Below are 17372 nucleotides of genomic sequence, written 5' to 3' on the forward strand. Positions count from 1 at the left end.
CGGACGTTACTTCACTTCCATGCGTACGTACACGACGGAACTATGTACTTAACGTAGTTACGACTCTTACATAAAGTTAAAATAACTCACCGTTTTCAACCGGGACACAAACAACGCTCTCCTGGGTAAAAGACCCATGTTTGTTTGACCCGCCCTCCCAAAACCATGATCTTTTTCTAAACTTAAAGGTGCAGTAGGTGAGACTTCTAAAACTCCCTGTCTGTCATATCTGCTGAAACTGACCCCATGTTCCAGTAGAACTACAGGAAGCAACAATCCACAGCTCCCTGTTCAGATGGACCAATCAGGGCCAGGGGGGTGTCTAACTGTTCAGATGCATCAATCAAGGCCAGGGGGGGTGTCTAACTGTTCAGATGCATCAATCAAGGCCAGGGGGGATGGTCTAACTGTTCAGATGCATCAATCAAGGCCAGGGGGGGTGTCTAACTGTTCAGATGCACCAATCAGGGCCAGGGGGGGATGGTCTAACTGTTCAGATGCATCAATCAAGGCCAGGGGGGGTGTCTAACTGCGTGTCAATCACTGCTCATGCACACGCATTCATTCTCCCTTGTGGGGGGAGGGGCTGAGGAGACCGTTTGGGCTTTAGCAGAAAGGGGGGAGGGACTGAGAAGTTGTCGATGTTCACATTCTTTGGCTAAGTCCTGGATCTTCACAATCCTCCCTACGGCACCTTTAACTTCGTAGTTTTGGTTCCTAAAACCTCAAATTCAGATGATCAGATGTTTTTTAAAGGACACGTGGAAACTCTGAATTTAACTGTTCAAATAGTTATTATTGAATAAAGGATGAACAGTAGTGTAAATATTTGATCAGGGTGGTGTTTACCTGCCGGGCTCGGCCTCCAGAGGGTCGTCTGTCAGAGTCTCGGCGTTGAAGTCTAAAGGTTCGGCGTCCTGCAGCAGCTCGATGCAGTCTCTCTCCGGCCGACTCCCAGAGCGAGAATATTTAGCCTCTGTTCAACAGACAGCAGCTGTCAGCACCAATCAATAACTAGGTCTTTTCTCTACGGATTTAAAGGGATAGTTTGAGGAACAGAAGCTCTTATATACACTGAACTACATTATTAACGCAACACTTGTTGTTCTTGCCCCCATTTTTCATGAGCTGAACTCAGAGATCTAAGACGTTTTCTACGTCCACAGAAGACCTATTTCTCTCACATATTGTTCACAGATGTGTCTAAATCTGTGTCAGTGAGCACATGATCCATCCTCCTCACAGGTGTGGCTTATCAAGATGCTGATTGGACAGCAGGATTATTGCACAGGTGTGACTTAGGCTGGACACAATAAAAGGCCACTCCAAAATGTACAGTTTTACTGTATTGGGGGGATCCGGGAGATACTGACTGGTTTTCAGTCTCCTTTAACAAAAACATTTTTCATTTTCATCATCATTTTTAGGGCTGATTATTTTTGGATGAATGGATGAGTTGTTCTGTCTCTAAAATGTAGATCAGTGTTTTTCCAAAGCCAAGGGTGGAACTTTGGGTTCAACATCGGTGGGGCTGAAAAAATGTTGATCATATCAAACGCTTCATTTCCTGCATCTTGGTGATTTTTTCTGCAAGAATTTGTGCCTTTTTTTGCATCAAGTTATGGTGCAAATGTTTATTATTATGACATGACACAGTCATTTTACTTTGCAGAACATGAGAGTTGTTCTATCGCTGCCTTGTTTGGTTGTTTTTTGTCTTATTGTGTGATTATATTGTGTGTTGAAATGGTTAGGAAATAACCAAACTAACAAACTAACTAAGCAATGAAGGCAACGGTAGAGCAGCAACTCGCTTTTTTCAAAAGGAGTCTGGTAGGTGTGAAGAGAGCAGAGATAACGGCTTCAGTTCCCCGAGTAAAGGGCTGTCTGACAGCGAGGGAAGGCTCTGACAATATTCAGCGACTATGGAGAAGTAGCTCATACAAGCAGACTTGTAAACATCTCAACTGTCCCTTTAAGCAGCTTCAAACCAGCGTAGTTTAGCTGCGTTTGGTTAGACGTACGTCTGTTGTTGCTGGCCGCCACTGTGTCAGAGTAACTGGTCTCCTTCATTTCGTGACTGCCCCTGTTCCTCGCCGTGTAGTCTTCTCTCTGGTTTCCGTAGCGCTCCTTCCACTCCTGCAACACACACACACACACACACACACACACACACACACACACAACCTGAAACACAGCTGATCTCCATTTAACTCTTTATGTGACTTCTGAAAACATTCGGCTGCAGCTGGGATCATTCAAGTGCGTCTAACGACTGAATGCAAACACATTTCACAGTCCTGAATGAAGAGGAGCAGAAAGAAGATTCATCTTCTATAGCTGCCCCTCTCTCTTTCATAAAACAAATAATTATATAAAAATCTCTTCCCATCCCCCTCTCGCCTAAATATAATGTTTGTTTTAGATTCTTTGGTTTCACTGCTGAGATTGTTTCATAAACTAATTCCTTCTGTTTTATGTAATATCTCTGTTCCTAAATGCATTGTAATAGCTTTCTCTTTTTTCAAAAACCTTCTTCTCTGGATGTCTGCACATTTCTCTTGTGAGCTTTCTGCATAAAGGGAGGGAGGACCTTTAAGAACTAAAAATAGGAAGAACTTCCGATGGGGCTGAAGACTTGTTATTAGGGTTGGGTTCCTACATAACCGGTAGGAATCGGACCGGATTAGCAAATTTCAGTTCCTCTTTTCGGTTCCACATAATGTGTCGACTGAAATATTTTCAGCGTAAAAACTGACGTAAAAATATGCCCCTTTGTCTGTAGTCTACCGTTAGCTAGCTACCGTAAATGTAGGCTACTTTTAAAATGCCATATTTTCCCTCTGGGCTCACCAAAACAGACGTAAAGGCCTATTACGGCTACCACACCTAGAAAAGAGCATTTCTTTGAGTTCATTTTTCAGTTTTTGTGACACATTCAGTCAAACTGTAAACGACTTTCATACTTCTCTTTGCAGTTTATGTGTGAGTTTCCGTGTTAACATTCATTTGTCTGGTTAAGCAGAATATATCCAAAATAGCAGAAGGTTTCAACGACCTTTGGAAGATCTGGACGAAGATAAAAACCTTTCAAAGCTGTAGTTTTATTAAAATAAAAGTAGAGTCTAGTGTAGCTGTGGAGGAGGTCTGAGCTCGATCGGAGTTTTTTACTCACTCTGCGTCTGTTCTCGCCATCTTCAATCCTTTGCCGCTTCCTTTTCTCTGTGAAAACAAACATATTCAGAGTCTAAGAGGCTACACGCTACTGAGACTGTTAGCACAGTGTTATCTGTGATGCATTCCCAACCAGGGAACCTGTACCCCTGGGGTACTTCTGCTGTTGCCAGGGGGTACGTGGAGAAATTGTGGACTAGCCCAATTCATTTGAAAAAATTGTATTTGATGATTTGATTAACCCTCCTGTTGTCCTCGGGTCAATTCTTCTTTTTTAAACGCTGAAAAAAGTGACCAAAAAGAAATCGGAAAAGGTGACAAAAAACCACCAAAAACATCCCCAAAAGGTGATAAAAACGTGTTAAAATGTTTTTAAAAAAGTGAAAAAACATCGGAAAAAGCGACAAAAAAATGGTTGAAAAATGGACAAAAACATAATTAAAAATACACAAAAAAGTGACAAAAAAGTTGGAATAAAATTGACAAAAATGTTGAGAAAAAGTGTAGAAAAAGAACAACAAAATGTTGACATTTCGAGCCAGAAAAACACAAAGTTGCAGGTCGACAGGACGACAACACAAGGGATAAAGGAATATATCGGCTGTAACACCTGAACACGACATGTTGCAGATGTGTAAGAGTGGGTAAAAACTAGAACTAGCAAGTGAGCACAGAAGTTTAAATAGTTATCTAAAAGTAATGTTATGTATGTTAAAAGAACTGACTAAACAGTTGAAATGGTTAGCTAAAAGTAACGGATAAACGGTAGAAACATCCAACTTCACTCCCAAGCAGCAGGAGTACCGAAATACTGACAGTATAGAGTAGAGAGTATGAAAAATAACAATATCCACTTTTATATAATGAACACATTCATACATTTGAAACACAGATTGTGTATTGATGAAGGGGTGTGTGAGTTAATCTGACAGGACTGTGGGGACCTCTGGTGTCTCATTACCAGACCCACATGGAATCTCTTACTTTTAGTTTTCAACGGTGATCCAGACTGAAAATCTGTGGAATTTACTGGTTTACTTTTCTGCTTGCGTGGAGATGTGTTAAAATTCTAATTAGGGATGCACCGAATCCAGATTTTTGAGGTTCTGCTGAATCCTGAACCCCCTGGTTGAGATTCTGCTGAGTCCTCGTCCCGTCCTCAGTCCATGAACACAGTCAACACATTAATGAAGTAAACAGTGACTGTCCTTCCTTTGCCGTACCTGAAGTTGCTGCATTCTGGCTGCTGTCTGTAGATTCCTTCATGCTCAGCTCGTATTCTTCCAGATGTTTCATACCAGATGTTGTAACAGCGGTGATGTTGTGTATTGTTTAGGGTCCTCGCCACCACCAGACTAATCAGCATTGCAGATTGAACATGTAGCTGGACTTGAATGGCCTTCTTTTGACTGAAAGTACTGCCAAACAACACTTTTTCTGCTCACCAGTTCCATTTCCACTTCCTCTCAGCCTGCTGCATTGAAGCTCCACCTACGTAAACACCTTCCTGTAATCAACGGCGCCGTCATCACGTCGACCAGCGTAGCGCGTAGTGACAGCGTAGGGTTCAGCAGAAACCCAACCCCGTCAATAAGCCCGATATTCGGTGCATCCCCGATTCTAAATCTGTTTAAAATCTGAAGTTTCTGCGTCCAGAGATTCCGTGTGGCCCTGCTGGTTACCTCGGCGGATCAGCTCCTTGCCCTCGTCGATCAGGTCAGACGTCATCTCACTGTCGCCCACAAACTGCTGGAAGCCCAGAAGGTTCAGACAGCGAGTCCCCAAACTGAGGACAGAGTTGATAATCACTTAGTCAACTCTTCACTCTCTCTGATGATGTAACTACCAGCACAGAGCAGCAGGTCTTAAATACTATAGAAACCATAACAGTTTGTGTGATAACCCTGTTTATATGATTGTATAATTGTAATGTTCCAACTACAATGAAGCAAGAAAGTTTGAGCTCCAAGTGTCTTTTAGGATTGATTTTAAAGTTGTGCTACTTGTTAAAAGGCTCTTCATGGGTCGGGGACTGGCCTACATTACTAATTATTTGTTTTTTTTATTATCTATAAAGGTCTCTTAGATCCTCTGCTGCTGGGGTTTTAAATTCAAACTAGAGCTGCAAAGATTAATAGATTGCTTGTCCACTATTGTGATGATCAGTTGGAGTCATTTTTTATGATAAACAGGTAAACTTGTGTGATGTCAGTGTGTTAAATGTGAACATTGTTCTAGTTTCTTCTCTCCTCTGGGACAGGAAACTGAAGATCTTTGAGTTGTGGACACAACAAGACATTTGAGGACGTCATCTTGGGCATTTTGGGAAACACTGATCCACATTTTTCACCATTTTCTGACATTTTAAAGACCAAACAACTGATGGACAAAGTAATCGACATATTGGAGCCTGAGAACAATGACCGCTCCTGTAATTATATATGTGACAAATAAAGACTTGAAACTATGACTTAACTTAAGCGTTTGCAGCTCTTGTCTGACAAAAAACCCAAATGAAAATGGAGCCCTAAATCCTCTCGTGAGGGAAAACATGAACGTGTTTAGAGAGTTTAAACTCACCTGAAGTAGGTGGCGATACAGAGGATGACTATCAGCATGGGGTAGTAGATGTAGAAGCCGTTAGCGATAAAAGAGAGAACACGCATCGACCCCATGATCTGAAACACAAACAGCAGTCAGACAGCTGATCCTGCACACTGTGGACCGCTTACTGCTACTGTCCTTCTACCGATGCTCTGTGGAGAGCATCCTCTCTCATGGCATTCTGGTGTGGTTTTTCTACAGAGAGTCATTAAAACTGCACAGGGCATCATACACACACACAACTACCCACCCTAGAAGACATGTACAGGGCTCAATGTTTGCGTTGGGTCAAAAGCATCACACAGGACTCCTCCCACCCAGCCAATCACCTTTTCACCCTGCTGCCCTCTGGGAATGGATCCAGGTCCATGAAGGCTAGCACATCCAGACTTATGAACAGTTTTTACCCATGTGCCATAAAGAAACTGAACACTAACAAATAATGGTGCAATAGCAGTCCTTCTGCAAACACAAACTGTGCAATATCTGACTTTTATTATTGTATTAACTATATTTATTGTTTTTGTTCTGTGTCTTTTGCCTTGATACTGTCATTTTATCTGTGTACCACTGAGGGTGAGTTGCAGAAAAATTCCGTTTGACAGCTGCTGTCCAATGACAATAAAACATATTCTATTCTACAGAGATGATGTTACTGCAGCAGACTCACAGAGGTGTAGGCCGTCTGCTCCTTCTGCTGGTGAGAGATGGCCGAGTCCATGTGGATCAAACCCAGGAAGTTGAGACACAGAGGAGGCGTCAGACGACAGAACAACCTGCAGGTTCAAGAGTCTGCATCAAAGATCAGTTATCATGTGGGCTGGTGATGGAGCAGTGGATATGACACATGCCTTTGGTGTGGGAGAGCTGGGTTCAATTCCCACTGTGATACATCAACCAATGTGTCCCTGAGCAAGGCACTTAACCCCTAGTTGCTCTGACATACATAGCAATTGTAAGTCGCTTTGGATAAAAGCTAAATGTAATGTAATATGTTCTGCACCTCACTTTGTTTCTAACTGTGGCGAATGCATGCGGTTATCGATGCACTATTCTTTTAACATGCTGCTCGGTTTTTAAAACTATGACTTCTATTATTATAGGTTTTATTATCACTTTATATAACCCTGTACACCCACACATCAACAGCTCCTGCTCTTCTGTCTCCTCTCTGAGGCTGCATGCCCAGAAGATCTTTCCTGAACATTATATTCATGTTTTATTGGATTCTCAAACATTTACATATAAGTCTAAAACCCAAAAGTATCCTGTAAAAACACACTCACAAGAGAAAAGAAAACCTACAATTTAAAAAGATTTTACAAGGTTGCAGTAATCAGTTACAGGTTACAGCAGATTACATTTCTTCTAGTTTAGACATGTTAAAGTAGTCCCAGGATCAGTATTGTAGTATTGTATCTGAGCTTTTCCAAGTTCAGAGGGTGCAGAGAGAATGTGTATATACTGTACATATACAGTGTTATATGTAACTTCCTGTGACTCACATGCCGCTGAACTGGAGGCTGTAGGCATCAGTCTGGTGATGGGAGGCCAGGTAGTAGTAGTTGAAGACCCGAATGCGGAACACGGTGGAGTAAACACAGGTACACAGGAAGAAGATAGTGACGAAGCACGCCATCTGGTGGAGAAAAGTGTCATCACAAACCAGAGAGACCAATACTTCAGAGCTGTCAGGGTTTTAACCCCCACAGAGGTCAGAAACAAGAGGAAGGCAGAGCTTTGAGTGGGAGGAGACCTTATGTGATTGTTCCAGTATTTTGCTGCTTTTCTCTCATGTTTCTGATTTACCTTCCTTACATATCTTACTCACCTCGATGTACAGGTAGTTGTAGTCTCTCTCGGCCAGCTGGATGAACACGGCGAACAGAGAGAGGACGGGACGGGTGCTGAAGAAGGTGCACTCGGACCAGACCACGGCCACGCTGAACAGGGTCAGGACCACCGACAGCAGCCGGTAGAACCAGCACTTCAGGAAACACTCCCAGTACCACTCTGTACACAGACACACACACACAGAGAACATACATAATATCACATCCCCGTTTCTACATCTACAGATTTATCTGAAGCTTAAAGTAACGCTGAATGAGTTTAAAAGTATGTTGAACTCTTGTTGAGCCTGTGTGCAGTTGTTTCATATGATCATTTTAATGTTGTTCTATGCGACGTGCAAACTAAACTGATAAAAACTAACTAAAGATCAGAACTGGCCCTTTCCCACTCCTCCTGTGAACTGATGGCTAGGGATGCAACCATCAGAGATTGTGTTGGTATGATTATAGTCTGAGGAATCATCGTGGTTTCACCATTATCAGGATAATGCATTCATTCATTTCACACAGTAATAATCACATGAACGGTCTTTAGATTTTTATGTTGTATTAATTGCTGCCTTCATCTCGCACGCAGTGTTATTAATAGCTGTAATGCAGTTAATTGGTAAAGTCCTGGAAGTCTATAAGCTCCTGATGTTATGAAGTGTTTTACTCCTGGCATATTAATATTGTAGGCCGAACATTTACTCTACACAGATGGGAGGAAGCAACATAACTGTTCACTGACTGAAGGTCTTGACAGGACTACATTCTGTCTTCCATAGACTAAGGTTACATGCCGCTTTGTATGTTTACGCTGCACTGAAAGCCCAACTCTCACCGCTACGGCATTGCTGTTAGTTGCAACAGAAATACTCAGTGTAGCAGAGCCTTTACGATACATTAACAGTGACTTTTCATCCCTAAATGGAAGGTTATGATGAAAACAAGGTTTAGTTGAAATGACTCGGCACTCAGACGCACCTGCAGTCGGCGTGTACACGTATCTGCTGAACCATCCGGCCGGCTCAGAGGACGGGAAGCTGTGGACGAACTGGTGCGCTGAGCTGGTCTCATTCTTGGCGACGTCCTCCAGGTGGATGGCCTGCTGCAGAAGGATCTGCCACTGGACACGAGTCCTGTTGTGCCTCTGAACCGCGTAGATCACCTAAACACACACACACACACACACACACACACACACACACACACACACACACCTGGATTAGAATCAATCACTATGTTTGTCTACCATAACTTGCAGGTAGAAAACTCCTGCGTCCTGTACGTACAATTTAATGGCGCTGAGCAAAAGGTGACGAGGACGTTTTAGTGTCACATCACGGTGATTCTGTCTATACTCCACTGCCCGTCACATCTCCTATTTCTCAGCCTGCATTCACCTGGCTGTTCATTGGTCAGATTAAGAAGGAATTTAGGCTGCTACCTCAGCTTTAAAATGAACTTCTTTACACATATTTCTACAGACATTTCATGTTCACAATTTGCAGCGGCTATAAACAGCTGTACCTTAGAGTTGGGTTGATTTCCAGTTTGTCAACAACTTCTTCTGGCTAATTCAAAAGTAGCCGCCATTAGCAACCTGTGCCACCAGCGTCACAGCGCTAAATCAAACATGTACTGCAACTGCAAGCAGTGTTGGGCAGTAGCGTAACGTACTGTATATGGCAGAGTTAGTCTAAAAGAAGTGTAAACACCTAACCAAAGAGTTCATTATAACCTCACTGCAGGTAAAAAGTCTTAGAGGTGCATCACCGCCACCAAGTGAATTGGAGTCGCTACATTAATCACGGGCTCTCTCACGTGGGAGCGGCTGAGACGAGTTTGAATTTGGTAAACAGGTCCGGTGTTTGGCTTGATATCAAACTGGTTTGAAGGTTTTTACACCGGCCCAAGCCTGCTGCTCCGTTCCCCCTCTCACCTGTTTATGGAGCTTCACCAGGCTCTTCTCGCTGGGATAAGTGTTCTGTTTGTCGTCAAAATCCTCGTAGTCGTCCATGTTCCTGCCCATCTTCTCTTGGTAGTCCACCGGACACTGAGAGGGGACACGGCAGATCATTACCTCTGACATCACATCTGATCTATGGATCATATCACTGAGAGCTGCTGTTACAGTTTCCCCACTTACCTTTCTCAGAATGGTATCGATGTACTTCCTCAGCGGATGGTTATACTTGATGGATTCACTGACTTTTCTCACCTCCTGCAGAAAAAAAACAGGATTCAGACAGACAGACAGACAGACTTCTGTCTGACTAATCTGACTAATCCTCACCCCTAACCCTAAATATAACTATACAAGTAGATATGTCTTATCTGTCTAATGTTCAAACCTCTGTGTTTTTAGAAGGGATATTTGAACGTCACTTTTTGCCGATTTTCACAGCCCTAACTGTAACGTGCAGCGGCTGACGCCCACCTCCATGACGTCCTCCAGGTTCTCCTCTGCGTCCGCCTTCTCCGTCATCAGCTTGGACGCCTTGAAATATGTCTTGATGAGCAAGTGTCCGTGCCGTGAGGCGTTCCAGTAGGAGCGAGGGATCTCCACCAAGCCGTAGCCGAGCAGCAGCACCAGCAGGAACAGACCCCAGGTGTTAGCTGCTGTGATCCCGATGGTCTGCAGCTCGTACCTGAAGCACATTGGAGGACAGAAAGGTAGCTGACCTGTGCTGCATGTTTACTGCTGGGCTAATGGGCAACTGCTCACCTTAAGTTTGCGTCCACTAAGAGTTCTGTTGTTGCTGCTGACAGACTCAGATTATTATTCTAAGTGTCTGACAACATTATGAAAGGATCCCTACAGAGATAGACCTTTTAGTTAAAGAGGAAGATCCTTTTAGTTTAACATGAAATCACCATCACCAAACCCACCAGACTCCATGTAAATAATCAGCACTTTTATCATCGTAAAACACACTTCATTCAAAGTGGACAGAAACTAAATAAAACTATCAAAAGCCGTCTTGGTTCATCTTTCCACTGTTCCAACAATCACCACTCTGGTTTGGTTGAAATAAACCCTTAATTCACCCAGTTACATGTGGAAATATGCTGGCTCTATACACGCTAAAAGTCCTGATTATTTGCATGGAGTCTGGTGGAAATATGCTGGCTCTATACACGCTAAAAGTCCTGATTATTTACATGGAGTCTGGTGGAGATATGCTGGCTCTATACATGCTAAAAGTACTGATTATTTACATGGAGTCTGGTGGAAATATGCTGGCTCTATACACGCTAAAAGTCCTGATTATTTACATGGAGTCTGGTGGGTTTGGTGATGGTGATTTTGGGGCTGTTTCATGTTAAACTAAAATGATCTTCCTCTTTAACTAAAAGGTCTATCTCTGTAGGGATCCATCCCATAATGTTGTCAGACACTTAGAATAATAATCTGAGTCTGTCAGCAGCAACAACAGAACTTTTAGTGGACGCTAACTGATGCTGAACAAGCCTAATACAGAGTTTTTACTCAATACTGGACCAGTTTCAAAGCTAATCACTTATGGTGTTTTTCCACTACGTGGTACCTGCTCGACTCGCCTCGACTCTACTCGCCTTTTTTGGTTTTCCATTCTGATAAAAAAGTCCCTGGTATCTGCTAACAGGTACTTTATTTAGTATCACCTCCATCGAGGTTCCAAGCGAGCTGAGAAAATACCAAAAGGTGACGTGAAAACCTGCAGACTCCTGATTGGTCGGAGAGAATCGTCACTAATCACTGCATCATCACTGCTAGCGACAGACGGGGGTGTCCTGAACAAACCCGCCATTTTTAAATAGTTTTTTTTTTTTTTTTAAAAGCCTCCAGCTTCTTTAGAAACTAAATGTGTCTTCTGGCAAACAGCCACATGCCGAGAATCAACAACACACCTTCAACGTTCTGTGTGTGTGTCGCGTTAGGTCACAGCAGTTTCCTGCGGCGTCGCTTTGAAGACCAGCCACGCTCGCCTCACGCATGAGGCGGTACTAAATCTGCGATGGAAAAAGGAGGACGGGCCACCGTGGTCGAGTCGAGCAGAGCTGGTACTAGCAGTGGGTAAGCGCCATAAAACACAAATGTATGGGAAAACAGGGTCCAGGTAGAAACATTTTGTATTACCCTTAAATGCAATATTTCAAAGCTAAAATATGAATAACTCTTGTCAGGTCTGATGTCAGGAAAAGGATCACTCACCAGGACAGGTGCCACTGAGGATGAACAGCCACGTAAATGAGCAGGGAGCCGAAGATGAGCAGGTAGGTCCCGTAATAAATAGCATTTTCTATCAGAGCCGTTTTTATTTTCCCCGTGATGGAGAAGCCTCCGGAGCGGGCGTAGGACTGCATGAAGGGCAGCAGCAGCCTGAAAAACACAAAGCACACCCGTAAGGGAAGGGTTATATATTGGGGTGAGTATATTGTAATACACATTTCTGTACAGGGTTCAACCACAAGAAACAATAAAGGTTGCCCGATGGCCAAGGAAAAGTAAAAGGCCCCACGGGGAGAGCTGTAATCGGGCCCGACAAGGCCCGAGCCCGACAAGTCCATTTTGATTGACAGCTTTTTAAAAGCCTGAACCCGTTTACAGCCCAACATTATTCAAATGTGCACACACACACACAGCTCTTTTGCCTTTTGTCAAGAATGAGTCATTTATAAAAATGTTAACATCATTTATTCGAGACTAACGGAGGCTATCGGTCACTTGGAAGTTGGAACAAAGAAATAAAGTAAGTCCTCCAGAGGCCAGCCTGCGTCTCACCTCCTCAGCATCCATTTTCACGCTAATCAGAAAGCATCACCTGACCGCTCATTTACCGCGCAACCCCGAGCCCGGCCTGAGCCCGTGTAAAATGATAGAAATTAAGACCGAACCCGTCGGGTCCCATCAGGTTCGGGCAAAGATCTTCAGCTCTACCCACGGGCAAGTAAATATGGGTTTCAATCAGGTTTTTTCCGATCATCTTTGTATGATAAATGTCATAACTCTCTTGCCCGAGTCGGAAAATGCACGTAGAATGATTTGATTTGAATGTGCTGTTGGCCAATGAAGATTTGAGTTGGTGTTAGATGTGTAACTGGCAGCTGTCTTGTTAGAAGAAGACGACGATGAGAAAACGAGAGTTTCAGGCATCCTGGAACAATGGAAGGAGTTTTTCTTGGGTGGCAGGGGATGATGTCGATGAAACAACGAAATATAACAATTTACTTGAGTAAAAACTGTTTGTATAGGGGGCGAGTAAAAACTTACTTCTGGTAAGTAGACCTTAGGGCTCCTGCACACTGGCTGCGTGGCGTCTGTGGGGCGTTTCTGTAGCGTGTCAGCTGTGTGGTGTTTTCTATGTCTTTACACACCAGAAAGGTGTCTGACTGCTGCTGCTAGCCTCGTCTAGACACATGGATGTTTACCATAAACACAAATATAAACTGATCTGATTACAGCAAAGACAACGTTGGCAGTATTGACGCTAAATAGGCTCCAGAATATTTCCTTCTGGATTGACAGGTGCAATATTATTTTTTTTAAATGACATTTATATCTGCATTTATGTCAAAACCTCGAGACTTTCAAACATCAACATGTCATTTATTAAATGTATTTGTGTCTAAATGACATATAAACATCTTTTTCCTATTCTATGTTGCCTTCCAACACGCTTGCGTGTCGCGTGAAAAATAGGCGTCGGTTCTATTTCTAGCATGCACGCGTTTTCGGCAGTGTGCACGCTCTAACCTGTTATCATGGGAGCCGAAATAATAACGGACACGCCAAGCAGCTGAAACGCTCACGCTACGCAGCCAGTGTGCAGGAGCTCTTAAAGATAAAACCTGCTGTACATGTGCCCGTTTTAGCCAGGCGGCTAATTTACAACTGTAGTCCTTTGGCGAGATGTTTTCAAACGAGAGCAACAGGAAACCTTAAGACATTAGTAGGTTAGAATTTACAGACAGAAGACAACAAGATGACAGCAACAGCAACAAAATAAGCGTTCTCAGGAAGCCATGCAGAGTAATTGATATGGTGTTTATGATACAGACCATGTGAGACACTGGGACGTCCAGTACACCACCCTCCAGAACACGGGCATGATCCCGTCAGGGATGTAGCTCCACGGCTTGTAGCAGGGCTTTGGGACACTACGATGGAGAAGAAGGAGATATGAGCAGGGAAGCACTACAATTAGACATGTTCTACTGCAGAGATCTTCACCGGGAGGTCCAGGACCCCAGGGGGTCCTCAGAGTCACTGCAGGGGGACCTCCAAATTATTGTTTTGAAAGCTTTTTCAGTGTCTTAACATGACTCCAACATATTAGCAAATATAAACCCCCAGTGATGATAGGCTAACTGGCCTATAGTAAGGTAGACACTTAGGTAGCCATCCACAGATAAGATTCACTCTGACACATAGAGGTGGGGGGAAAACATCGATACAGCATAGTATCGTGATATTTTCCGTGGCAATAGTGTATCGATACACAGACGCCAAGTATCAATCTATTATTATATATGTGATGGTCAGATTGTCTGCTTGACAATCCCATTTTGCAGCAATACAATTGAAGTGAGATGAACAAACAGAGACATGTTTCTTTTTAGATAAAACACATGTTGACAAAGTTTCCTTTTGGGGACATCATTTAAAAATTGGGAAAAAAAAGGTAATAAATTGCAATATATCGCAGAATATTGCAATATGTTTAAATTTGCAATAATATAATGATATCGTATCGTGACAGAAGTATCGTGATGATATCGTATCGTGATTCCCACCCCTACTGACACATGTATGTCTAACACTAAAACAGGATTTTTTTTAAATCATGCTGACTTATTACTTTAATAGCTTAGTATTTTATGCACTGAAAAAGGTAACTGTAGGCCCAGTTTAATATGCAAATTCACTTTAAATAATATATGTAGTAGAGAGTCCCTGCTCCGTTTCTCTTTCAGTTAACGGGTCCTTGGTTTGAAAAACATTGAAGACCCGTGTTCTTCCGGAACAAATCCCAGCTCAGATTTTGGTGCTAACGGGATAACGGATGTTACACATGACGCTAGTTAACACTGCACCTGGCAGCAGGTAATGTTAGCTTACTATTAGCTAGTAGTCAGCAGTTGTTTTTTAAAGATTCGGCACGACATCAGAAAAAAACCAAACGATACCCAACCCTACTGAACTCCAGAAGTGTTTTGAAGAAGAAACAGGGTAGGAAAAACTGGACATGTTTGAAGGAAAAGTAAAAGATAAGATAAAAGTGTCACTGATCGTCTGAAGCAGCACTTCTCAAACTACGGACCAAACTGTAAGTACATCCGGGCCCAGTACATACTTTGTGTTATGAAAAATGTCTATTGATCAATTCATTGTTAGTGATGTTGAATATATGGGGGGGAAAAAAAAAGAGAACTTCACTTGAATGTACAGGTATGTTGCTTAAAAGTTCAAAGTGAGTTGAAGAAATGTTATTTTGTTATTGCCAATCATTTTGAACCTCTGACCTGGAATAACAATCAGATGTGGACCTTTGAGTGATATGTCTGAGAAGGCCTGGTCTAAAGTATCCGTTCAGGAGCCATTTAAAACAAAAACCAAACCGTACCCAACCCTAGTAATATCTTATATCTGGATATAAAAACCTTTGCTGATGCCCTGAAGAAGATGCAGATTATTGAGAGACATGTTGTATACTCACCTTTTGGTGGGTGTGACAGACGTGTTAGCCGCCGTGTGATTGGACGGTAAGGAGCTGGCAGTGGGAACAGAGGCGTGCTCCTCATGGTCTATCTTACACTGCTTGTAGATGGTCTGAAGGGACACATTAATACATTGATTTGATTTATTCAGCACAGTGGTACCCAACCCTTTTGGCCTGAGGTCCACCCACAGCCTTGTCTGATTAACTCATGTACCTCTTCATCAATTCCCAATGTATGTTCCAAATGTACAACACTATTCATTATATAAAAGTGGATACTGTTAGCTATTTCAACCATTAGATAACTATTTCAGCTGTTCGCTAACTATTTTACCTGTTTCTCTGTAACGTTTAGCTTAACTTCTGGGCTCGCTTGCTAACTAGTTTTCACACACTCTCACATAACAGCTGTTGAGTGTGTGGAATGACGTCTCATTCGGTACTGACCGTGCTGACGTCCAGAGGCAAAATGAAGACGATGAGGAAGCACAGGTACCAGGCCAGTAGCGTGCCGAACAGCACCATGCGCTGCTGCTTCCTGAAGTCTCCATATCGGTGCAGCAGGAACAGCGCCAGGAAAAACACCACCACGATCTCGATGCCCAGAGCAGCGCCACTCATCCCGCTGCGCTCCGCTCAGCCGCCGCCAGAAACCTGCAAGAGATCGACACATTTACTGGCTCGCTGCCCGGCCTGTCCACCTTCACAGACCCGCTGTGAGCTGGCTGGAGCTCTATCAGGAGACTCGCCGACAGGAGGCATTTATTTCCCAGATCGTTTGTTTAAATAAAACAACACTCATACATTATAAGACTAACTGGAACCTGTGGCGTTTTGGAGTTATAAAGCTCCACAAGAGATTGCGGGCGCAACGTAACAAGCTCGCTGACCGGGCTGTCTCACTCACTCACACACACACACACACACACACACACACACACACACACACACACACCACGGAGCAGGCAGAGGAGAAGGACAGCAGCGTCTGATAGGGCAGAGAGATACCCGTCTTGAGACCTTGTATAACTGGTTAATAGGCTACATGGACTGTAGAAGGTTACAGTTTGTTACTGTACAGTACATGTTGACACATCTTCAGCCTGTAAAACACTGTCACAAGAACCACTTCTTCAGTACCAAGTTGATGCCAAAATTATGAAAATGTGACGGTACTCAGAAGCATATACAGCTACAAGTGTTCTAGTCTGAAGAAGAAGAAGAGGAAGGCCTACCAGCACATACGGACAATAGCTCCTAATCTCAGAGCACACGCTGACTGTTTGAAACATTTGTCTAATGAAATAAGATTAAGGAGAACATGAACTGTGTCTTTCTTTCCACCTTTGCATGGAGGACTGTAGTGTACTCCACGTGCAAGATGCAAATGACAGCAAGTTAATATTTTCCCAAACTATCTGCTCCTCCCGTCTGGTCACCTTTGAATGGAGAACTGTTAATGCAAATGACAGCAAGTGTCTCTCTTTCCACCTTTGTAGAAAGTATTGTAAGATGCAAATGACGGCAGGTTAACTATCTACTCCTCCGTCTGGTCAGGTGACCTCACCCACGCCAGGCCTCTATGGCCCCCAGGTGGACCGCCCCACAGTTTGAACACCAGTTACAGAATCTGGGTTTCTCTGAGTCCAAATCCACCTGAAGGCCAAGTTCAGTGTCAACAAGTTAACGAGTCTGATCTCTGCTGTCTTCCCTGTTTCTCAGTTAAAGTTTGGACCAAATGTCTCTCTACCTGTCTCTCTCTTCTTGAGTCCAAACAGTTTGTGAGAAAGCAGACCCAGCTGGGCCCTCTGACCTCCTCCTCCACCTGTCTCACTCATCATACTCTGGTCTGGGCCTTTAGAGAGACATTTAACATTTACAACTAAAACCAATCCCTCAACAAACACACACACCAGAGGAGATTAAACACGGCTTTAAACAGGAAAGGGATTTGAAAAGTGAGGACCAAATAGAACTTCAAATGTCAAAACTGTGATCATAGTGGATCATTTTACATCCACCTGCTGCCTTGTAGTTTGAGACACACACAGTA

The 17372-nt window shown here is 43.3% G+C and overlaps 1 protein-coding gene across 3 annotated transcripts in view; it reads right to left on the reverse strand.

The window, feature by feature from the left end:
* LOC144531051 (G-protein coupled receptor-associated protein LMBRD2B) overlaps positions 1–17372 on the reverse strand; it is a 34136-nt gene that overhangs the window by 4127 nt on the left and 12637 nt on the right. For all 3 annotated transcript variants that reach the window (XR_013503188.1, XM_078270949.1, XM_078270950.1), the window contains exons 3-18: positions 15767–15973; positions 15317–15429; positions 13659–13757; positions 11812–11979; positions 10054–10264; positions 9763–9837; positions 9556–9669; positions 8598–8781; positions 7610–7791; positions 7284–7417; positions 6449–6554; positions 5755–5852; positions 4857–4960; positions 3176–3222; positions 2025–2139; positions 850–976 (exon numbers count right to left, since the gene is read on the reverse strand). Coding sequence is in view for 2 of the 3 variants with exons in the window: in XM_078270949.1 (XP_078127075.1) it covers positions 850–976; positions 2025–2139; positions 3176–3222; positions 4857–4960; positions 5755–5852; positions 6449–6554; positions 7284–7417; positions 7610–7791; positions 8598–8781; positions 9556–9669; positions 9763–9837; positions 10054–10264; positions 11812–11979; positions 13659–13757; positions 15317–15429; positions 15767–15940 (2051 nt within the window). In the remaining variant the exon portion in view is untranslated. The remainder of the gene's footprint in view (positions 1–849; positions 977–2024; positions 2140–3175; positions 3223–4856; positions 4961–5754; positions 5853–6448; positions 6555–7283; positions 7418–7609; positions 7792–8597; positions 8782–9555; positions 9670–9762; positions 9838–10053; positions 10265–11811; positions 11980–13658; positions 13758–15316; positions 15430–15766; positions 15974–17372) is intronic.

This window comes from Sander vitreus, chromosome 16 (assembly GCF_031162955.1).
Source record: "Sander vitreus isolate 19-12246 chromosome 16, sanVit1, whole genome shotgun sequence".
NCBI classification, from domain to species: Eukaryota; Metazoa; Chordata; class Actinopteri; order Perciformes; family Percidae; genus Sander; species Sander vitreus.